Source organism: Triplophysa dalaica, chromosome 16, assembly GCF_015846415.1.
Source record: "Triplophysa dalaica isolate WHDGS20190420 chromosome 16, ASM1584641v1, whole genome shotgun sequence".
In the NCBI taxonomy this organism is placed as follows: Eukaryota; Metazoa; Chordata; class Actinopteri; order Cypriniformes; family Nemacheilidae; genus Triplophysa; species Triplophysa dalaica.
The window spans coordinates 7,582,486-7,605,640 of NC_079557.1; the positions used below are offsets into that span (position 1 = coordinate 7,582,486).

Here is a 23,155-nt window from a genome sequence, read left to right on the forward strand (position 1 = left end):
TAGCTTTAATTTCCTAAGTGAACGATGAGATGAATAGATACATACATTTTTTTTTTTAACGTTAGTTAATAAAAACATAGCCGTATATTGTGCATATTCACTTAACAAATACAACTTTTAAATGTTATTAAGTTTTATCAAATGTAAACGACAATAAAAAATAAAAAATGCTGTAGAAGTACAGTTACAGTTTTTGTTAACTAGCGAGTCTTACTGAAACCGTTTGAATGTAACTTACGTCAGTAAGTTTATATCAAATCAACACCATCAATCACTTCCACAAACTTATTTTCACCACAAATAATTAAACAGGGATGGTACACTATCCAGTGGTTTCAGCCTATACATGCAATATATTTAGCTAGTTTAGTTTATGTTTTAAAACGAGTGACGGACAGACAGAGTGATATAATGGTTGGCTAGTTCACCTTTACAAACTCTTTGGATAAACAAGAAGACAGCATACGTAGACCGACAACATTTTGTATACTGGATTTTATATACGATCACATATGGACAAAACACTTAAACTTACGGGAATGACCGCGAAATGTTCAACACAACACCTGCTTGTGCTACGGATGCAAAATGCAAGGCACGCGAAGAGTGCAGGTGTCGACTGCAAGTGACGTCACAGGAAGTGAAGGTGTCTGAGGGTGCAAGTCTGAGAGCGCAAGTTGATAGGCTGCAGTCAGACCCTTCTCACAAAAGCTGTAGGGACACAAATAAAAGCTTATTGTATTGTTCAGGATTTTCTTAAATAAAGTGCATGGCCTAGTCACTTTGCCAATAAACACTTTTTGCAGTTCACTTAGCTGAAAGCAGTCAAAGACAGCACACTCTGTCAAGCTGCTCCGAGTGCGATTCGAACTTAAAAGAGGCAATGAGTTTAGAATGGGAAGAAGGTGCTTTATGCTACAGTCTTACATAGCTTAGGTGGGCAAAGTTAAGATTATCAATCATAGTTAATCATAATCGCGTCATGATGCAAGAAAATGTTCACATGTAGCGTTTTTGCGCTCTCGTCTGGCGCCCCTCTGGTCATTTTGCGCTGTATAGGCCTATGTCGCCTATGCCACGAGCTGGCCCTGCTCCCACCTGCTTTCGTCCATGGTGTCTTTCTTCCTACCCACCACAAACCTTTACCTATGTCTCATTGAGGAAGCTACTGATAGTCTCTACAACCTTAACATCCTGTGTTGAAAGTGTCTGCCCTCTTACCTCTAGGCCTGCACGTGTTACATCCTCTTCCCTCTGGGTTTCTGAGACTTTTCATGACCATCGGACCAAGCTAAGGTCCATGAGGTGAGAAATATCAGACTTTCCACCAGTTGTTTGGAACGCAGCATTATACTCTTCCTACATAACTATTTCGTCAGAGGTTTATAAAGACCTTACATAAGGAAGCGTTATGTTTTTGTTAACTTAGAATGCGCAATTTCTATCTACATACACTGCAGGTGTAAATTTCACCTTTTTATTCATATTCATGTTCAAAACCTGTATGACTCATTTTTCTGTGGAACACAAAAGGATATATTTTGAAAAAGTGTTTTGGTGTTGGTTGGTTTGCAACTGGTAACAGTTTGCAACAAGCTTGTTCAGGTGTTTTATATCAGAGTTGGGGCTAAATTGGGCAGGAAAAGGGCTCTCGCGGGCCAGAGTTGAGAACCACTGATTTAATGAATGAATACATTGCTAAACATTTGCTTTATATTCACAAATACCGATTCTAGAGGTTTTGTCAATACTTCCGAGACTGTAAAAATCCAAAACACATAATATTTGTGCGTGAAATTAGAGGCTTTTAAAAGTATATGCTTATTTCATTGCACCCATATGGGATTGACGGTGTGCATTTTATGATAATATGTGTTCTGTGGTATCAAACCCATGACATTGGTATTGATATACCACCACGCCTTCCAGCTGACCTACAGAAAATACCATGCTTTTGAAACCTATTAGTTAACCCTATAAGGCTGCCTACTCTTGCATGCATGCTACCATCGTAGGCAGATGTCACAAACACACGACATATTTCCCTATACAACACCAATACTCTTGTAACATTATTGTAAACCACAACAACAATTGTAAGAATGCAACTGACATAAGCTATAGGCAATTCAGTGTGCTAATAAAGTGCACTCTTGCTCATGTGATATTGCTTTATATGTAACATTTATGTCACTGCAACTCTGAAAGCAAAAAAAAGTGTTGCATCATTCTGATATCTCACATAATCTACAAAGCAAGAAGTTATGTTGTCCTGTCTATTCTTATTAATCCATCTAGACTAAACAGATATTTATTTCAAAAGGTATCCTGTGAGAATCAGAGGGGTTTTATATCATGGCTTTGACCAATGGCATTTGGTTGGGTTAACAGTGAGGTGATTCAAGGAAGTAACTTTCTCCTGCTGTGTAATGAACCATTGGCAGTTTGATTGAGGACACAGATGTCAGACAGTTGTGATTAGTTTTACAATGATTACTTTGGTGTTTATTATTGTTCCTAGTATTGTGCGTAAGTCATGTTTTATTTAAAATGTGTTTGTCATCAGATTTTAAGTATTTTTAAATATTTTTAATCAGTTATTTATGAAGAGTGATTTTTATGCGTTAACCTGTGGACCTTTATCAGTTTTCTCAGGTTCTGTACATCCTGGTGATTATCAGGCAAATCAAGTCCGAACCGTGGAACTTGGTGACACTGTCTCACTGGAGTGTTCTGTAAAACATAACACAATTCTTTGGTTTAAGCAAATCGCTAGACACCAACCACGAATCATATCAGTATTTCAACAAAAGGGTGAAACCAATTTTTACTATGAATTCAAAGATGGTCGATTCCAGAGGAGCCACTTCAATCTGACAATTTCACACATAAATCAATCAGATGCAGCAGTCTACCACTGTGGATCGAAGGCACATTATGTTGCATTTGGAAGAGGAGCACAACTGATAATTAAAGGTACAACTTCATCTTCAACTCATGAAAATGTTTAAAATGGCAATCAGTGCTTATTCAGAAACTTGTATTTATTGCTGTCTAAATTGTGACATTGTCAGAATTCATTTAATTTTATGCAAGTTGGTTTTGTAAATAAAAAATTACAATACAACTCAAAACTCTCTTTTTTTCTGTGCATATAAACCAAAAAAAAACTTTTTGTGATTATAGGTCAAAAAGATTCAAGTACAATCTCAAAATCTCACTATCTGAATGACTCCATGGAACGTCAACAGGAGTGCTATGAAAACAATACAAAACAAGTAAATACTGGTAAAGTGAAGAATGGTTTTATTTTGTTTACCCTTGGTGCCATCAATTTCATTGTGTACTGTATATAGTGAAGTCTTTTGAAATTTCAGAGGAACATCATGGTCCAGTCGTGTTGGGCTTGGCAGTGGCTTTGGGACTCTGTGGAATTCTAATTTTCATCATATTGTGTTTGATATTTAAAAGAGGAATGTGTCTACAGTGTCTGAGTAGGTGCCCAAAGTTTTTAAATAAAAAGATTAAGTAATTTTATTAAAATAAAATGAAACTTGTTAAACTCATCAAATAATAATATATTTATTTCAAATATATTTCTTGCATCATCTTTTTAAATGTTTATTGTTGTTTTATATAGCAGGGGTTGCTGTACAAGACGAAAGAGTTAGAGGGCTGGCAGGTACTCGGGTAAGAAAATGATTTTGCTATGTATGAGGAACCGAACTAGAGCAGGACATCTCTGAAAAGGTAGTCCTTGCTCCTTAGCAGATATGTTTTGTGTGTTGTTTTGTTAAGCTCCAATAACAAGACTAGGTTGTAACAGTTTCTAAGAGATTTTTTGAGTTGCAATTTATTCACATATAAGGTCAATAATTTCATGATTAAACATTTCCTTTAGGACGCTGATGATGACATTTTGACATATGCCGCTCTGCGATTCAGTCGAAAAAAAAAAAATCTGGAGAAAAGAGAGAACAATCCGAGCAAAGTGTAAACTTCAATATCATACAATATGATCCACAAAAATTAAGAGTGAATAAATAAGATGAATAAATTGAACGATTCAATTGTGACAAACCAGATGTATACTGTCATTATTTTTATTTCTTATGTTACTGCATATTTTGTGTTTTAAGAGCATATCGTTTTTATGATTTTCTTTATTATTATTTTTATCTTTTTCAATATTATCTTTATAATGTGCACAGTAACTGAGCTAATTGAACATCCTCAAATTAGTTACTGAATATAATATAAATTATTAAAAACTGCAGTTTTGTCATAAATAGGTGTAAATGCCCCGCCTTTACAGGTTATTTTGCTTTACAAGAGTTGAAAAAAAAATATGTTCCAGTGTTCAAACTCAAAACACATTTAACAGGCTCTTTTTGAAGTAAGCATAATATGCTTTTCAAAGACAAATTTGTTTCTAAACAGTACTAATGAGTGATTTATCCACTCTTGAAGCTTGTAGACCGTCACCCTACATCATTCTTATATTTCCAATAAATTATATTGCTGTCCTTACTTTAAATGTTTATTTATAATATTGAGCATCTTATGCAACACTGCTTTGTGGTCAGAGCATGTGGCGCTAACAATGTCAAGGTCATGGGTTCAGCCTAGGGATTGCAGATACTAAGAAATAAATGTATAGTACAATGCAATGTAAGTTGCTTCGCATAAAAGCATCTACTAAAATGCATAAAATACAGATGCATACAAAATGTAAATGCAGCAAAACACATAGATTTTAATGCACTGTACAAGCAACATGAAGGTGTTGATGTGCTGCAATTGTGTGAATTCTGCTCAGTAGTGTGGGTGCTAGTGTCAGTGCCATACTCTGTTGTAGATAGGTGATCTAGGTTATGCAATGCAGGTTTTTTTTTTAAATATATTGTATGACTGTTTGTAAAAGCAGTCTTGTCTATTGTCTAAATGTTAATATTATTAGAGTCGGCAGAAGTCGCTCTGAGACACTGGCAAAAAATGACACTTATTTTTATGGAAGAATTTTATAACTTTTAAATTTATATACATTATTTATCAGGAAGAAAATATCTGCTTATCAGTGTTGGGTGTAACTAGATAGGTAATTAGTTACTGTAATTTAATACATTTTCCCCTGAAAAATTAAAGTAAGGGATTACTCCATTTTCTTCTGTTATTTACAGTTCTTTCCAACTGCTTTCACACAAAATCTTTTCATGTCACATGCTTTTTGAAACCTCTCACTCAAAGTGCAAAACTACACACCAAATCTCCAAAACCATAAGCTATTTCTCAGCCTTTGACTCAGTGTTCATTGCATAATACACTTTTTTCAAAACACTACACACAATTCTCTACCTAAAACACAAAAATCTAACAGGAAGTGACTTGCTTGCCTTTTCCAAACACAACCAATCAAAATTCTACACGTATTCACCAGGTCACACACACACTCCTCACATGTGGAAACACTAATTGCTTAACTGATCACTATCCAATCACTGCTTGATGGTAGTATTGGCCTATAAATAGATCGAAGGTCAGATTACCTGTTATGAACAATGGATGCCAACAATGGACAGAGAGCAAGAGGAGTAGGAGGAGTAGGAGGAGTTGGAGAAGTAGGAGGAGGAGGAGGAGGAGGAGTAGGAGTAGGAGTAGGAGTAGGAGTAGGAGTAGGAGTAGGAGTAGGAGGAGTAGGAGGAGTAGGAGGAAGAGGAAGAGGAAGAGGAGGAAGAGGAAGAGGAGGAAGAGAAGGATGAGGAAGAGGAGGAAAAGAAGGAAGAGGAAGAGGAGGAAGAGGGCGAGGGCAAAGAAGAGAAGGAAGGAGAGCAATCTCTGATGAGATTAGGGCAACACTTGTTGATCATGTGATCAACCACGGTTTGACCATGAGAGAGGCTGGAATGAGAGTCCAGCCCAACTTGAGTCGATTTACAGTGGCGTCAATCATTCGAACCTTCAGAAATGAGAACAGGTGTGGAACTATCTAATGACTATTTTAGCTATAAAGTAATGTACAGTAAAAATACCCATTACTACATAGTATTGCATAAACATTTGTAATTCTAAACCATCCATTTACTCCACTGCATTGAATGAATGAGGTTTGTTATCATGCTGTGCTACAGTTTGTGTTGTAAGTTGTTTGAAGTTCCTATGCTGAACACATACTGTGTTTCAATTCTGTACAGAGTGGAAAGGCAAAGATATCATGGAGGACGAAGACGCTTGTTTACAGATGTTTATGATTTTGTTGAATTCTACTGTATAAAACAGTAATCTTTGGCCTAATAAATATTTTCTGTTGGTACATTGCAATTGTGTTTACAGTGTACTTGTTACCACTCTCAGCGGATTACTTTCACTGTAGAACATTGTATTGAAATATAGATATAAACCCATGAAAGACCAAAGACCTTTAAATTAAGAACAGCAGTGTTTACATGGTATATCGAAACTATTCAGTATTATGAAAGAAGTGTTTGCCATTTGATGCAAATGCTTCATTCTGACATGTGTTTATGGTATTTTGAATGCAGTGTTACATTTTGAAGGAGATGTGAGGCATTTTGCATTTTGTGTGTTCATTTTTGGGAATTGTGTTTTGAGAAAAGGTGACACAGTTTTGAAAACGTGTGTAAGCCATAAGAAAAAACTGTAATTAGTTACTTCTGATGTAATTAAAATAAATACTTTGTGTATTTCAATGTATAACTTTAAAATTTGTGCTTTAATTTTTAAAAAAAAGAGCCATTTTAAGTATAGCATGGAATCACTTAACTAATCAAGGTTGACATAGGATATAGAAAGTAAATAATTAGAAGTAATTAAATACTTTTTGGAGATAGTAATTTGTACTGTAATCTAATTACACTATAGAATATGTAATTAGTAACTAGTAATAACTTTTCAGAGTAGTTTACCCAACACTGGTGCTTATGGATACATTCACATTGCAAGTACTTAAAGTTGAAAATAGTGAATGTAATGAAAAGGATATGCTTTTGATTATGGTTAAGGCACAGAGTGTTTTCTAAAGTGCCCAACCAAACTTTCTGACTACCCTCTCCAACGTAGAGCACCTCCAGTACCGCCCCTGTGATTTAGGCTCCTCCTTTATCACTTTATGTGCCCATTTCTTTCTGTCTCTCTTTTTCAGTGTGCTTTTGGTATGTGGGCTTGAATGATCAAGTTTGTTGGTTATGATTCAGAGAAGACAAAAGCAAAGCTTATTAGAGGACCAGACAAGTTCATACATCAGTTCTAAACTTTAAACACGCTTAAGAGAACAGACCAAAACAAAACTTTAGATCTGAAAGTAAATTTAGGATGGAGTTTACATGTGTGTTTACACAAGTGTGTTTGTGTGTATGATGGGAGAAAGTGTTTTCGCACTGTTAATGCGAGTTAATGTGTGGATTTTTATGTGCATGTGCATGTATTTGTGCAAGCGTGCATGTGTGTTCTTGTCTGTGAGAGATGGTGTGAGTTCTCATCCGTGTGTGTGAGACTGTGTGTAAAGTTTGTTGGCATCGTGCATCTGTGACATCTGTGTTGTTTTAAGCGGTTTCTTGTAACCGCTGTTTTCCATTACCATAGTGAACTTTCATCCCCACCTTGCATGTGTTGCTCATGACCAGTCATCTTTGCAGACCCCTCAAAGCGTCCTCATTTGGCTTCTGAGTAAACAACTCACCGCAACTATAAAGTTTCCACAGGATGTAATGCTATATTTATTCGCTATACTCAATGCACAGTTGAAGTTGAATTCATTTTAAATGCATGCTGTCTTTTCAAGTAAGGGTGTCCGGCTGTAAATAAAAAAGATAAATTAAATGTTGAAGTGCTTGCAGCGCCCATTTTGGATAAAAAAAAATTGAGGGGATAAAATTAGATTCTTGCACACATATTACCGTTTGTCTGTTTCTTTGGCTGCATGTTTGCAAGTTTTTATTTGCGTGAGTCTTTAAAAACATATAACACCGCATGTACAAGGCTATAGCCATACTTGAGATGTCAGTTTTATTTTTGTCCAATAATTGTTATTTGTAAACCATGGTCAGCATGTGTCAGAATATGTGTCAGAAAAAAAAACATTTGTATAGAATACAGAACAAGCACCTTTTTAGTAATGCATGTTATTCTATACATCTTCTGTTATGATCTGATACACATATACAGCCAATTATACAAGTATCTCTACGCCTAATATGTGACCCTGGATCATAAAACCAGTCTTAAGTAGCACGGGAACATTTTTAGCAAAAGACAAAAATACATTGTATGGGCTAAAATTATCGATTTTTCTTTTATGCCAAAAATCTTCATGATAGTAAGTAAAGATCATGTTCCATTGAGATATTTGGTAAATTTCCTACCTTAAATATATGAAAATTTTATTTTTCTGAGTGGATGGCCTGCCACAGTGCCTGTGATTAACAACTTCAAAGGCATTTTTCTCAATATTTTGATTTTTTTGCATTCTCAGATTCTGAGCTTTAATTGACCCATAAGACTGGTTTTGTTGTCCAGGGTCACATATATATATCTAACTGGCCAATTTTTTGAGGCAGTTAATTTGTTTTCTACAAACTTAACCGTTACCCAACTATTGCCGCAGTTTTATATTTCTATCCATTCTCCGAAACTCCTTGTCCTCTGTATGGTCATGGGGGGCTGGAGTCTACCCCAGCATCTTGGGCTACAGGTAGGGTGGGGTACACCCTCGACTGATGGCCGGTTCATCGCAGGGCACTTACATACATACACATTCACACTCTTGGAATCAATTTATTTACTTCTGTTCACCTAATCTGCATATCTACGGACTGTAGGGGAAATCATACTACCTTGAGGAAACCCACATTGATACTGAGAGACCATGCATATTCAGTGCAGGACTCAAACCTGAAACTGTACCACCACTTATTGACTGTTTATTTAATTAAGTTAATAAAAACGAAATAGAAAAGAGATAAGATGTGATTTCACATTAAAACTGTATGAATTAATTGTATGAAACAGAGGTGTGTAACAAACCTTTTTTAAGTCTTGTCAGTATAGCTTTAAAGGCAGAGAAGAAATATCTAAATGCAAATATAGCATTAAACTCACAAGCATTACTGGCGTTACTAATATTATTTATAGGCCTACTGTTGTAAAGATTACTGCATATGTTTAGTGTGTTTCGCTGTCTTAATATCCACATCCACTAAAGTCAAAATGATCGGTCAACATCGTTTACGATATTAATCTCTGGCGGCATCTAGTGGTGCAATGTTTAATGACGCTATCCTGATTTAACCCCAGGGAGTGGACAAATCACATTTTTCTCTGCATTACGACAAGCAGCCACACATTTTCCTCTGGTTTGGATGTATATACTCTACTTTAATAACGTCATACATATACATATATATATGTATATATATACAGATATATATGTATATATATACAGATATATATGTAAATATACACACACATATATATATTTACATAAATACATATATACACATATATACACATATATATACACACATATATATATATATATATACACATACACACACATATATATATATATATACATATATATATATATATATACATACATATATACATATATATTCGCTATGGAGTGCGTATGTATACTGCATAGTGCTCAAAAATCTACACCATCAACTTGATCTGCCTCATTGCCAATCCATGCGCCGTTGAAACAGGCAGATTGAACTTGACTAAACTTGCCATGAGTGTGACGTGCGTTCAAGTTTCCTGTGCAGGTAAACATTAACTCTTTGTTTTACAGTTATTATCCCCACCCCGAAGCGATAAATCAACGGAGGCTTATATAAAAGGACTTGGCCTCACCCTGTGCTGGTGCCTTAGTGTTTTCACTGTGATTATACCAGAAACGTTCACTCTGTTCCTATCAGCTCCAGATAAATATCATCATGATCTCCCAGCACTGGGGTCTCGCGGTGACCGTGTGGATCCTCACCATCATTCAGCAGATTTCTTCTTTTAACTTGGACACGGAGAGCGTCATCAAGAAACGCGGAGACGCAAATACATTATTTGGATTTTCTATGGCCATGCACCATCAGCTCCAGCCGTCTGACGAGCGTTTGTGAGACATTATTCACAGTCTTTTATTTACAATTGCGAAATTGAATGGGTAGACAGTAGTTTTGCTATGTTATGTACTTGTTTTAAATCAGTAACGTGCTTGTGCCTTAAATGGTTCAAAAATAGTTGTATTTTGCAATGTAGTGTTTTGGGGTATTATTCCAATATGACTAATGTGCCAGATAACACCCCACCCTTATAATTCATTACATACCAGTAGACACTTTTATAGTTTCCAAAACCAATACAGTTCAGTTCCCATTGTTAATATTGTGTTTTGGGCAGGGTTTTTTCAGCCGGTATTATAAACAATAAAACCTTGCAGTAAATCAACAATATAACATCCCAGGGAAAGCAATTTAAAAAACCAACAATAGAAATCATCACAGAAATTCATTAGGTCATAATAGAAATTGTATTGGTTTTAATGGAAACTGGAACAGCCTCTGTGGGTCTCTGGTAATGTGTTGGGTTTTATCGGTGGGATGTTATCGAGCGGAAGGGAACCAATCTAACACCATTTAATCCTACTGGAATAAGACTAAGAATAGACATGATACAACAATTTCAGTTTGTATTGTTATTCTAACGCTACTCTCCACTTGATTTAAACTTCATCCTGTGCATCCTCAGCTTGCTTATCGGTGCCCCTCGTGCAAAAGCGTTGCCAAATCAAGAAGCCAATATAACTGGAGGTCTGTATCGATGTAAATTCAACACACAGTCTGATGATTGTGAACGCATCATCTTGGACGTAGATGGTTAGTTGTGGTTAAACTATACTATGTATCATTGTTGAATTTGGTACTAATAAGCACAGTGCTTTGGTTTTATTGATTATTTATTAATGTGAGCAGTATAAGATGCGGTCTTAATATGAACTCCCTTCTCTAAACATGAAGTTCGAAAGAATACGGATGGAAAAGACTACAGAGAAAATCAATGGTTGGGTGCCCGTGTAAAAAGTCAGGGTCCAGGCGGAAACGTAGTGGTAAGTGAAAAGTAATGCTTAAATTCATAATCCAAATGTTTTAAATGCTATGTTTAATGTATATATGTTTCTTTTTCTCCAGACTTGCGCCCACAGGTATCAAGACTGGAGTTTTAGTAATCAGCTGGTATTGGGCAGATGTTTTGTCATGAATCAAGACCTTAAATTGGACGATGTTAGCGAGGACAAAAGGTCATTTTGTTACAGAAGAAAAGTAGACAAGCATATGTTTGGATATTGTCAACAGGGCATCTCAGTAGCGTTTACCAGAGACAACAAATATGTTATTTTTGGAGCTCCAGGAGCATATGAGTGGAAAGGTAATAAATTGACAGATTTGTTGATATAATCTACTCAATAACAACATCGTCAATAAATACTAAACCATATTTATGTTAGAGTATTACTATAATAAAATGAAATAATGATGTATAATGTTTTCATTTGGAAGGCACTGTGCAGATGGAGCCTGTTGATGATTACATATTAGACACCTTTGAAACAGGAGATAAGAATCGAGAAGAACTTATTCCTGTCGGCATCAGCAGCTATTTAGGTGATTGTGCCCCCAAAAATTTGACAAATCCACTTGTTTAGATGTTATTCATAAACTTTGATGTAGATGTCCTTCGACTAATGTTAATACATCAAATTAAGTATTTAATATATATGCTTTTATTTCTAATCACCTGATTCTTGCTCAGCTTAGTCCAACATTTTTGTGCATGTATATGGATATGCAGTATATATTTTTTGCTTTTGGAACAAAAAAACTGACTTGATCATGATCTCTCAGGCTTTGCTCTCGATAGTGGGATAAACATTGTCAAGAAAGGAGAGCTTATTGTAGTGGCTGGGGCTCCACGCTCAGGTCACAGTGGAGAGGTTGTGCTTCTGAGACCGGATAAAAAGTCGGAGTCAAAAACCATGAGAGCAGAACATATTCTTCGTGGTCCAGAATTGGCCTCCTCCTTTGGCTATGACCTCGTTGTGCTTGATCTAAACTCAGATGGGTGAGTCCTCACTAGACACACCAATGCACATGACTAAACAGGATGCTGTTCTGCAATATTATATGAGTAATCGCGGCATTATACATTCACAGCTCAGTTTATTTTGTAATAATGATGACTGTCTTGTGGCAGGTGGGATGACCTTGTTGTGGGTGCACCCCAGTTCTCCGTGCAGGACATGGACAAAGATGTGGGAGGGGCCGTGTTTGTTTACATCAACAAAGATGGAGGACAACAATGGGACCGATTAAAACCAGTGGCTCTCTATGGAAATAGAGACTCCATGTTTGGACTGGCAGTGGCACACACTGGAGACATGAATCAAGATGGATACCAAGGTCTTTTCACCTCTGTTTTGAGCTAACATTTTCACAATGCATTTGAACGACAACTGATTTTTTCCGATGGACAGATTTTGCAGTGAGCTCTCCCTATGAGGATTCTGGAAAAGGTCGAGTGTATGTGTATCATGGCTCACCTGAAGGCTTCCATCAAAAACCACAGCAGGTGTTGCAATCATAGATCAGCTATAATAGGGGTTACTCTGACATTTTTCATTTTCTTTAATGATTCTTTTTTGTTTTTTATAAACTTTCCGTTTTTAGGTTTTGCAAGCTGGGGGCAATGATATCAAATTGTTTGGCTATGCTTTGGCTAGCAATATGGATGTGGACAACAATGGCTACCCGGACCTTGCTGTAGGTTCAGGTTCAGATTCTGTGCTGATTTACAGGTCAGTTTTTCGTTTCATAATGGGCTAGCACATCCCACTGTCATCACATGACTCAATCTAAGCCTGTATGACGTTCTGTTTGTATAACACAAAAGGAGCAATTCATGAATAAGTAAGAGAAAGGCGCTGGCCTCCCTGTGCACTTTCATTGTTTTTACTTTTCAATAAGCATGCTATTTCCACAACACAACATTTATCATATAGATTCTGTAAAATGATTTTTCTTTTTCAAGGTCTAAACCAGTGGTTAACATTGAAAAGAGCTTAACTTTAACACCTGATAAAATTGATTTGAAAAAACAGGACTGCAAGGCCAATCCATGGTGAGACTACACCAACATGTAACACACACATATTTTTGTAGTTTTTTTATTTCTTTTTAACACACGTTAAAAATGACATCTTTCAGCTATATTACAGCACGTTCCTGTTTTACTTACACTGCACAACCAGCGACATACAATCCCAAAATGAGTGAGTCCATTTCCTGTTTTTCGTAGAGCATTCTTAGATACAATCATTAATGAAGCAATATCTCCAAAAGCTTACCGTGAGTCATTCAGACTGGGTGTGGATGGCAAACATCAGCATGTTAAAGCGAATTCTTTCTCGCTTTTCCATAAATGCCAAGTCATGAATAACCTAGCTTAAAGGCATGGTTCGCCCAAAAACAAAAAATTAATAACCTAGCTTAAAGGCATGGTTCGCCCAAAAACAAAAATTCTGTCATCATTTGCTCACCCTCGTGTCATTTCAAACCTGCATGAGTTTCTTTCTTCTGCAGAACACAAAGGAAGATATTTAGAAGGATGTTGGTAAACGAAAACCGTTGGTCCCCATTGACTTGCATTGGTTTTGTGTCCACACAATAGTCAATGGGGACCGGTTTTTGGTTACCAACATTCTTCAAAATAACTTCTTTGTGTTTTGCAAACTGTCAAGAGGGTGAATAAATGATGCTTTTATTTTTGGGTGAACTAATACATCTTTGGGTGTATTACAAGCTAAAGAAGTGTTGTTCATTCCTTATGTTATACCTTTGCATGTACTGTTAATGCATAAGATTTGCTTATAGTAAAGTGTTGAAGAATCATATTTGATAGGAACCATTTTGCAGGGATCGAATACAGCCTAGCTGCCGATGTAGTACGCAGCCAGAGGGGTCTTCCTGCACGAGTGGTCTTTATAGATCCCACACAGGGATCGCATGAACTGCCCGGCAAGGGTCAGAAGCAGTGTGTCGAAACCAAGCTCAAACTGCAGGTACTTTCAGTTATTCTGATATACTGCCTCTGAGAACTCCAAGAATGTATGCTAAAAACATTGTGTTGTGTTTTAGGGAGATATCCAAGACAAGCTGACAAGCATTTTCATCGAACTATCAGTTTCGATGCCATCTGACACCCCTAAACAGACATTTAGAAACCTCCCTGGCTTACAACCTGTTCTCAACACTTTGAAAGGAAACATAGACACAGCAGAAGTAAATGCATCATTCTGTTTGTTTCTAAGCATTTAGAGGATCAAAATAACACCTTAAGACCTACAATATCACTTTTTGCATTACATCCAGGATGTACCGTTGTCTTTCTTTATCACGTCATGTACAACTGTTTTGTCTCTCAGTTTATCTTTATGAATGACGACTGTGGAAGTGACAATATCTGCCAAAGTAACCTACAGGTCCAGTACACATTCTGCACCAAAGATCAACACCAGGATAAGTGCAACCCACTAAGCGGGTAATAACATTTATTTGGCTTGTGCGTGAATCTTTTTGTACCTTCCTTTATGCATTTGGCAGATGGATAAGTCTAAAGGGTTAAAGGGAAAGGAGTGCATTATCATTATTTGGCTACAGTTATGCTGCTGAATTTCCAAAACGTAAAATCCAGAAAACTTGATTTTAATATAGCGAAGTGTAAGGTATGCAACTCCAATTATAAGGGCGTTGAGTAATATTAGGCAATTCGTTTGCTTAAATTATATTAGGGACATTTTGTGCTACTATCTTGTTAAATAGGGGTTGAAACAATTAAGCTTGGAATGCATGATCGAGGGTGTGTCTGTGTCTGTTGAAGGGATCCTCGCATGCCTGTCATCTCTCCCGGTGATGAAAATGTTGCCCTGGAGGTAACTGTAACCAACAAGGGTGGAGAAGATGCACATCACAGTCAACTCTCTGTGATGTTTCCAGAATATCTGCCCTTATCATCAATTGTACCCAAGAGCAACAGTGTGAGTCACCTAGAGTACATGAAACAACACATCAAATTAGACATTTTCATTGGACGCACGGACTTGTCCCAAAGTTAACTTCCGGTCTGTGTTTAGTTATAATATATATATAAATGATATCCAAATTGTGTACAGTAGCTAACAATTATACAAAGGTTTTATTTGTATGGATTTTAGGCATTCCAATTATTTCAAGGTTTAACTTTAAGGTATTTTGGGTTTTTTTCACTGTGCAGAAAACACAAGTGGAGTGTAGCGCCAATGAAAACAGAACACTGGCTAATTGCAATCTTGGAAATCCTTTCAAAAGAGACTCAAATGTAAGTGGAGGTCATAACTAGTTCTCAGTCCATTAAGTGCATTTTCAGTTTATGATCAGAAAATAAGTTTGTGACAGTATCTTATCCATTCTCTTCGCCAATTTCAGACTTCATTCTATCTGATACTAAAAACTGACAGACTGTCAGACAGTGTGACGGGGGCTAACGTGACAATGTCTCTTAAAACGTAAGAAAAGTGAAGCCGCTCTGTTATTCGACTTCTACTGTACAGTAAAACCTAAAGTATTTAACTGGAATTCAGATTAAAGACCAGCTACATCTTTTTGTTTGCACATCATATTGTTTATATGTTGTTTTTGGATTTCCCTATTTTAGAATAAGCAATCAGAACATTCCACAAGTTGTGGCAGAGGCAAAAATCCTCATTGAAATGCATCTGGAAGTCTTTGGGTAAGTTATTTTAAATACTAGAATATTGTTTTTATTTTAGAAAAATAATTTTTCGCAATACTTCTGATTCCTATAATTACACTAGAAGTGCTATTCCCATTGCAAATAAGCAAATGATTCATGTTATAATAATATTGTCTTTTGTCTTTGTAGTCTTGCTAAACCTTCCCAGCTGTTTGTTGGGGGAGACGTGAGAGATGAGAAAACAATTAAAAAAGAAGATGATATTGGTTCATTGGTCCTATATGAATTCAGGGTTGGTATCCAAGTGGAACATAGTCACTCTTAAAAAACAGTACTCAGTTACTACATAATATGATAATACTATATATTATTACTTAATGTTATCTAGATCAAATATTATATTTAAGATGTTAATCTGTTTTTTCCCATCTAATATGATGCCTGGCCCGAAGTTAACTTTGGTTATAAATCTGGCTAGTGGCAAATGTATATATTTTTATTAATGTACAGTAGATTATTATTGTATTGAATATGAATTGGATTCATTTAATTTAACTACTCAACACATACTGATTTTTTGCACAGGTCTACCGGAAGTTACGTCTAGGCCACATAACGTTTTTTATGTTGTTGCAGCTGAAACCGTCTATTGTCTCCATGTCTGAAAATATTATATAAATAATATTATTTATTTGGTTAAAGATTTTATAACTACATATATAGATCATTTTATTAGTACATATTTAAGCATAGAAACTGATGTTATATGTTGTGAATGATTTTGTTGGATTAGATTAGTAACACCGGCCGGCCTCTGAAGTCATTCGATGCTGTGCTAAACATCCAGTGGCCTAAAGAAACCAAAACTGGTAAACGGCTCCTGTACCTCGTGCAGGTCACTGGACGAGGACAAAAGACCATTCAATGTACGCCTTCAGAAGCGATCAATCCACTCAAAAATATCAAGGTAATTATTTGCGATAGGAAGTTACAGTGTTTTTTAAATCTGCTTGCACTCCTTTTACTTGACGGCTGTCTGTACATCCTACTGTAGAATACAAGGGTTCTTGACTGCAGTCTTGGGAACACTGCACATTTTGCATGTTATGTAACACTGGTTGATTAAAATCGTCATAGACAGTGAGGTCCATGAACTGCACTGCATGTGTTGTGTAGGGGAGACAGAAAAGGTGAACCGCGGTTGAGAATCACCCCTATAATACACACCTAAGTGATGAAGTGTGTTCTGTGTTTTTTTACTCTTTAGGCATTACCCAGAGGAAGGCGTGAAGTGGGCCATGAGGCTCTCAGCAATGATGGCGGATTTCTGCCCTTTTTGGGAAATTCAAGAAAGTACAAAATCCTGGTAATTTTTATTGGTTATAATAGTATCTTGTGTCCATAAATGCTAAATCAAAGATTTTCCTGAGTACATATTCTTTTATGTTGCTGATTCAGACTTGTGCCGATGAACTGGAATGTGTGGTGATACAGTGCCCCCTTGAGGCAGTAGACAGTACTGCAGTTATTGTTCTTCACTCTCGCTTATCGAACAGCACTTTTCTGGGGGTATGGGTTTTTTAACATTTGGAATAGGGAAAATGCAAAAAAAAAATTACTTTCAGTTGCTGTGATAAAATCATCACGAATATTGTTTGCTTAACAGGAGTATAGCTCATTAAACTACCTGGATATTGTACTGGATGCGTCACTGAGCCTTAATGGAACTGTTGGGAATATTGGAATCCGGCCATCTGAGACTAAGGTTCATTGGATGAGTACTATATAAAAATATGATTTGCAAAAATATTAGTCAAGAGGAAATTGATAATTTAGTATTAGTAAGATTTTGCAATGTCAGGTGAGGCAGCCTGCAGTAACAGCATATTTCTATGACGCATACAGGTGAGGCTTACCGTTTTTCCTGAGAAGAAACCAGCTTTGCTCAGCCGAGTCCCGTGGTGGGTTATTTTTCTCAGTGTAATGACTGCACTCATGTTAGCAGCCATGCTGGGTTACCTTGTGTGGAAGGTAATGTGTTTCTTACTCAATGATAATAAATATTGTTTTAAAAAACTGTAAACGGAAACACACTTTCATATTTAAGAACAGTGTGAAGCTAGGGAAAAAAAACAAAAATTGTATGCTGCTGTTTTATAATATTCTCACACAGTTGTTTTTTCTCCTCAATTCAAGTTATACAAGAGTGAATTGTGTGGTGGCAAGAAGAATGTGTAAAAAGACATCGACCCAGGAAAACAATGAAGAAAAGTATCTTCTCAAAAAGGGTCAAACACTTCGCTCATTCAACGTTTGTTTCTGCAGAGGTCAATAATAGATCATCATTTCATTTATTTTGCTGTGCACATATCAGTGTTTTTCTACTGTTGTAAATACATTTCTTAAAATGAATAACAAAATTTTCTACAAATAAAACATGTTTTATTAAACACAAGAAACTTTTTTGATTCTTTTCAATTACCTATCTGCTATGTGAATTGAGGGTATTAGCCACTGTATCGTCACTGTCCTTCCAAAACCTCAGATTTCTCCAAAAACATTTTTTTACTCAATGGAAAAAAAACACTGCTTTTTAAGTGATTAAACACTGTGTTGTCAAAGTTGAAAAGCACTTTTTAATACTTTTTATTGGTTGGATATTTGCAAAATACAAACATAAAGGGTGACCAATAATAATGATCTACGGCAAAAATAAAAAACACAAAATATGGAGATTCGAGCTTTCAGAAGGACAGCAGCAATGTATTATATTTTAAACAACTCACTTTGTTATCCTATATGTGACACAATGAAAAAACAATTTTCCTCCACTTTTTGTTCACTGTATTCATTAATTGGTGACCTGTGTTTCTCTGAATGTAATATTGGTAAAAGGACATTAATAGTTTTCTTGCATGATGTGAGGTTGCCTGTGATTAGAGAGTTGGGTGAAATTTGCCAAGTGTCTCATGGGGAAGGAGGAGGAGAAGAGCGAAGGAACATCTTCAATGCAGGTGTGAAGATGAGAATGGTGCCCAGCACAGACACGGTAAGAAATGCCCAGAGAAAGATTCTGTCCAAGACCTGTGCCACAAACTTCCAGTCCTGTACGACCTGGCAAAGCCAAAGAATCATCATCATTATCATTATAGTTGTCATCTTGAGCGGTCATAGTCACGATCATCACTGATGCAGCCATTAGCAAACATCAAAAGTCATCTTTATCATGGCCATCATGAGTATTGCTGATGTCAGAGAGACCTTATTACTACAAATCATCATCAATGTCATGTATACCTAGAGGAATATTTTAGGGTTGCTCTTTCAAAGGTCGAGAGACTTCATCAAGCCAAGCAATTGTATTTATTTCAAATGAATACAATTATTTAAGTTTATCCAAAAACACAAATTCTGTCCTAATTTATTCACCCTAATGTTGTTCAAAACCTGTATGTGACTCTTGTGTGGAACACAAAAAACTTTGAAATAACATGAAGGTGAATAAATGGTTTTGGGGAACTCTACCTTTGACGTTGTGTTTATAACCTGGGGATATCTTACCTCTCTAATGAAATGCTCCTTTCTAATATGCCGTGAGATGTAGTGAACAGAGTTGGTAGCTTGCTCGAGCAAATTGATCAAAGCTTGACCTTCTCCGTCAGGGCCAGGTGGCCCTTTCTTGCTTCGGGGCTTGAGATCAGGGCCTTGGGGCTCCAGCTCGGGGTAGTGATAGCGATCCGTGTTTCCCCTCATGCACAGCAAATGCGGCAGTTTCTGCAGGAACAGGGAACGCACCCATGGAGACATGGGATGATATGTAGCTGAGGAACGATGGTGTACATTTATAACAAACACAGTGACAATGATAGAGAGGGTGACGAAGATCATGATAAAGAGCAAGTACTCTCCAATCAATGGGATGACTTTGGATGAAGATGGAATGATCTCCTCGATGACCAGGAGGAAGACAGTGAGGGACACAAGGACGGAGGTGGAGAGAGAAACTTTCTCTCCTTCATCAGAAGGCAGATAGAAAACCAGCACTGTGAGGAAAGACAAGCCCAAGCAGGGAAAAATGAGAAAGAGGGTGTAGAAGAGAGGAAGACGTTTCAGGATGAAATAATACGTGATGTAAGTGTAGGAAAGATGGACGTCCTGTCGGCTGCCTTTGACACCGGTTGCACTCAGAATCTCCCATTCGCCGTTATCAAAGAAGTCGCTTCTGTCCACCTGCTGGTTGACTAAGACAAGATCAACCATGTTTCCATCATACGTCCAGGAACCAAACTTCATAGAGCAGTTTTGACGATCAAAGGGGAAGAACGTGACATCCATGGTGCAAGCTGACTTGTAGCTGGCGGGTGGTGTCCATGTGATCAGACCATTATACCTCACGATGACTTTGGTCATAAGCGAGCCTTCAAAACGTCCATCAGCACTGAAATAATTTGACAGGATGACATTGTTAATATTTCAATATGATTTGCGGAATGAAATTGTTCTAGTTTCATCACAAATGACAGCAACTTACTTATCATATAAAACAATATCTGGAAGCCAGATGGTCTCCGAGGGTACTCTGATAAAAGTGATGCCACCATAATTCTCAGGGTTCCAACGCAGTTTATAATCGATCCATTCCTACACAGCCAGATTTTAATTTTGAACTTGATTTGTTTAATTTTTTCTGCAAAACCAATGTCAACTAGCATTTTGTAGTTTTGTCATGTTTTGATTTAGTTGCAATGAATGCAAAAACGTCATTATGCACAACTTTAGTAGTGAGAAAAAGCTAATTGTGCTAATAAAAATGCATTTGAGGTTAAATACCTGCCAAAGCCACACATTAGTGGTCATAAGTTGATTTTTCTCATCCTAAATAAAGAAAAACAGAAAAGAGGATTGTAACACCATAAAAAATGTAAACAATACAATTACATTTTTAAAATGTATTTTTTCTAAATATTAGATAACTTAACTCACTAATAATTACAATTAAAAAAAACATTAAAACCATAAATAAATGTCTTTCTGTTGTAATTATGAGATATGTAAGAGAAAGTCATACTGACAGGATTGATTCAGTTCATAACTGTGGGCTTTTTTATATACCTCAATATCATTGTTCAGTTACTTCAATAAATGTCCAACATAACCACTTTTAAAGTGATCTAATACTCTGAATTATCAGAAACACGGGCACTCATGCCTTCAGGCGTTTTTTCTATCAATAACATCAAATAGGCACATCTGAGCCCTTCTCTAGTAAATCAGATTTCATGGTTCTATAACAGTAAATTGACGTCATCATCTTTGCTCATATTTATAGGAAAGATTTCAGATGCACTAACATATACATTACATACAATACTAAAGTCCTAATATTGGCCTACAGATACTTTACAGAATTACCAAAATCATACCCATTTTTACACATTGAATATATTATTTACTCATTCAGACTCAAATATGCCCGAGTGACCTCCGAAGTGGTTGTTGTTTATATGTTATTGATTCCATGTGCTGGGGCAAGCGCATGAGACGAAATTAATACCCACAAAAGAGCATTGTTAATGCTGCTTGAAAAAATAGGCTGAATACCTATCAGTTTTTGGATGAATGAATCAAAGAAGGTGGAGGCACACTGTTCAAAAAGGGATCTTACTGAATCTCGGCAGCTCTGTTAATAATTAATTTTTCCATCATTCAAGTCTTCTGAACAGTAAAACCCTTTTAGAGAAAGGCTGAATAAAACAAGGAGAGATGGAAGCAGAACAACTGAAATATTTCTCTTAATAATAAATACATAACTATATGACTTTCAAAACCATGGACAGCGACATTGGATGTATTTCAGCACCATGGACAGGGATTAACAATGCTCAATTAAGTTTGTGCATCCAAATTAAGTTATAAAATTGAATAAGTGTGCGTTGTCCTACCACATCAACGAGCTGAGATATCTTCAAGCCAAAGCGGACTTTAACAGTGTGGTTTGCATGCAGAACAGGCCTGACCCAGCGCTGGTATCCCTGAAACAAGTCCCTTAGCAGAGCATCTTCTCTCTCCGCCAGAGAGACAAAGTCTTTTGCTGATAAAAATATAAATGATTTATCTTTATATAAGACAATGACTGTTTTTTTTCCATGACCTTATTCATATTATTTCTACACTACCAATATAATCCCACTTTAGCTACATCTCAACTAGGTGTTAAAAAACAATGAAAATACGCTTTTGTCATAGTTTAATAAATGTTAATACTAAAGTAAAGAGTCACCTGAATATAGACAAGTACAGAGAAGGACTGTAAACGGATACAACATAGACAGTCAGCAGAAGGCCATTTACTGACCTTAAATGAGGACATGCGCACTCATCAACTACACAAGGCAGACTGCCTTGGATCTAAAAAAACAATCAAATAAAAAGTATGCGGTGAGATTTATCCGTTTCATGTGCTAAATAAGCCCCGAACTTTACGACTAATCTAATAAGCTTGCGCTTTTGGTCTGAAAGCCGGAACATAAATAATATTGATCTTATATAATAACCGACATAGTAAAACTCTTCGGTGAAATGCTCGGTAATCAACCCATTAAATAAATAATAAATAAATGAAAAAGCAAACATAAAGAAGTCATAAGTCCCTCATTGCAAACTGCACACGAGCATTGAAAGAAGAATAAACAGAGGACAGTAATATTGTACTTACCAGGGGTGCTGGTGATGATGTTGGCAAACAGCGTGAAATAAACAATGACTGCCAACATCATGTTGAAGGAAAAGTATTTGATAATGTTTAACTTAAATCACTGTGAACGCATTCAACTGCGATTTAAAACTTTTTTTTGTGAAAAAAAAACAGTTTTTAGAAAGTTTCAGTAAACAACTACATTTCAATAAAGGCTGAGAGCGCGTTTAATGGAGCTGCTCTTGTACCAGAGAGACAGTCCAGCAGCGCGCTTGTTTCCTACAGCAGGACGGGAGGGAGGAGCGCACGCGAGCTTAAAGAAACAGATCGCTTAAAATCAGAGACTGTCATTGAATTCACAGGTCCTTTATTGTGCAGGTTGTCGTAAGCATGATTTCACGGCGAAGAGGACCTTAAACATTTGAACAGCAGTATATCTGCATAAAGACAGGTTTTACTTGTCTATGTTTTTAGCTTTTTCCATGTTATGAAGTTTTGAGACCCGTGGAGATAAATGAAAGATAGGCTACTAGATATAAGAACTGTATATCATCTTGTTTAATACAAGTGGTGACCTTGTCAGGTTTTTATTCTGTATTAAAGGATTTTAAATGTGTCTGCTGACATCGCCCATGTGACCCTTTTAACTCAAAACTACCATAC

General features: G+C 36.5%; 3 protein-coding genes across 5 annotated transcripts; 2 read left to right on the forward strand and 1 right to left on the reverse strand.

The window, feature by feature from the left end:
* The first annotated feature begins 2,462 nt into the window (after positions 1 to 2,462).
* Positions 2,463 to 3,997, forward strand: nitr14b (novel immune-type receptor 14b). The gene is made up of 6 exons (XM_056770411.1): positions 2,463 to 2,529; positions 2,647 to 2,976; positions 3,187 to 3,288; positions 3,378 to 3,494; positions 3,641 to 3,690; positions 3,902 to 3,997. The coding sequence occupies exons 1-6, from the start codon at positions 2,490 to 2,492 to the stop codon at positions 3,995 to 3,997; spliced, it is 735 nt and encodes a 244-aa protein (XP_056626389.1). The 5' UTR covers positions 2,463 to 2,489.
* A 5,871-nt stretch (positions 3,998 to 9,868) lies between these two features.
* On the forward strand, positions 9,869 to 18,185 carry itga6l (integrin, alpha 6, like). The gene is made up of 25 exons (XM_056769922.1): positions 9,869 to 10,129; positions 10,762 to 10,889; positions 11,031 to 11,119; positions 11,202 to 11,439; positions 11,571 to 11,675; positions 11,916 to 12,132; positions 12,265 to 12,470; positions 12,545 to 12,639; positions 12,738 to 12,865; positions 13,099 to 13,188; positions 13,275 to 13,339; positions 13,983 to 14,128; positions 14,205 to 14,348; positions 14,492 to 14,607; positions 14,947 to 15,103; positions 15,340 to 15,423; positions 15,531 to 15,610; positions 15,760 to 15,834; positions 15,988 to 16,090; positions 16,592 to 16,765; positions 17,066 to 17,164; positions 17,257 to 17,367; positions 17,465 to 17,563; positions 17,704 to 17,829; positions 17,995 to 18,185. Exons 1-25 carry the CDS (start codon positions 9,954 to 9,956, stop codon positions 18,034 to 18,036), a joined length of 3,093 nt encoding a protein of 1,030 aa, XP_056625900.1. The 5' UTR covers positions 9,869 to 9,953; the 3' UTR covers positions 18,037 to 18,185.
* A 175-nt stretch (positions 18,186 to 18,360) lies between these two features.
* On the reverse strand, positions 18,361 to 22,676 carry chrnb3b (cholinergic receptor nicotinic beta 3 subunit b). 3 transcript variants are annotated; one of them, XM_056769924.1, is made up of 7 exons: positions 22,514 to 22,586; positions 22,154 to 22,206; positions 21,741 to 21,889; positions 20,629 to 20,673; positions 20,330 to 20,439; positions 19,360 to 20,236; positions 18,361 to 18,912 (listed from the first exon to the last, which is right to left on the reverse strand). In XM_056769924.1, the coding sequence occupies exons 4-7, from the start codon at positions 20,653 to 20,655 to the stop codon at positions 18,766 to 18,768; spliced, it is 1,161 nt and encodes a 386-aa protein (XP_056625902.1). In that variant the 5' UTR covers positions 20,656 to 20,673; positions 21,741 to 21,889; positions 22,154 to 22,206; positions 22,514 to 22,586; the 3' UTR covers positions 18,361 to 18,765. The 3 variants fall into 3 exon arrangements, with proteins under 3 accessions (XP_056625902.1, XP_056625901.1, XP_056625903.1); XM_056769923.1 differs by lacking the exon at positions 22,154 to 22,206 and having other exon boundaries at positions 22,514 to 22,676; XM_056769925.1 differs by lacking the exons at positions 21,741 to 21,889; positions 22,154 to 22,206; positions 22,514 to 22,586 and adding an exon at positions 21,464 to 21,539.
* Positions 22,677 to 23,155: the final 479 nt, after the last annotated feature.

Bases quoted from the DNA above. Each gene is read 5' to 3' on its own strand.
- chrnb3b (XM_056769923.1), bottom strand. From the start codon at position 22,574: ATGATGTTGGCAGTCATTGTTTATTTCACGCTGTTTGCCAACATCATC. The intron at 21,890-22,513 runs GTAAGTACAATA...TATTTTTATCAG, and splicing joins CATCATCACCAGCACCCCTG to CAAAAGACTTTGTCTCTCTG. The intron at 20,440-20,628 runs GTATTTAACCTC...CTGGCTGTGTAG, and splicing joins CTAATGTGTGGCTTTGGCAG to GAATGGATCGATTATAAACT.
- itga6l (XM_056769922.1), top strand. From the start codon at position 9,954: ATGATCTCCCAGCACTGGGGTCTCGCGGTGACCGTGTGGATCCTCACC. The intron at 10,890-11,030 runs GTTAGTTGTGGT...CTAAACATGAAG, and splicing joins CATCATCTTGGACGTAGATG to TTCGAAAGAATACGGATGGA. The intron at 11,120-11,201 runs GTAAGTGAAAAG...CTTTTTCTCCAG, and splicing joins GTCCAGGCGGAAACGTAGTG to ACTTGCGCCCACAGGTATCA.
- nitr14b (XM_056770411.1), top strand. From the start codon at position 2,490: ATGATTACTTTGGTGTTTATTATTGTTCCTAGTATTGTGC. The intron at 2,530-2,646 runs GTAAGTCATGTT...GACCTTTATCAG, and splicing joins TATTGTTCCTAGTATTGTGC to TTTTCTCAGGTTCTGTACAT. The intron at 3,691-3,901 runs GTAAGAAAATGA...CATTTCCTTTAG, and splicing joins GAGGGCTGGCAGGTACTCGG to GACGCTGATGATGACATTTT.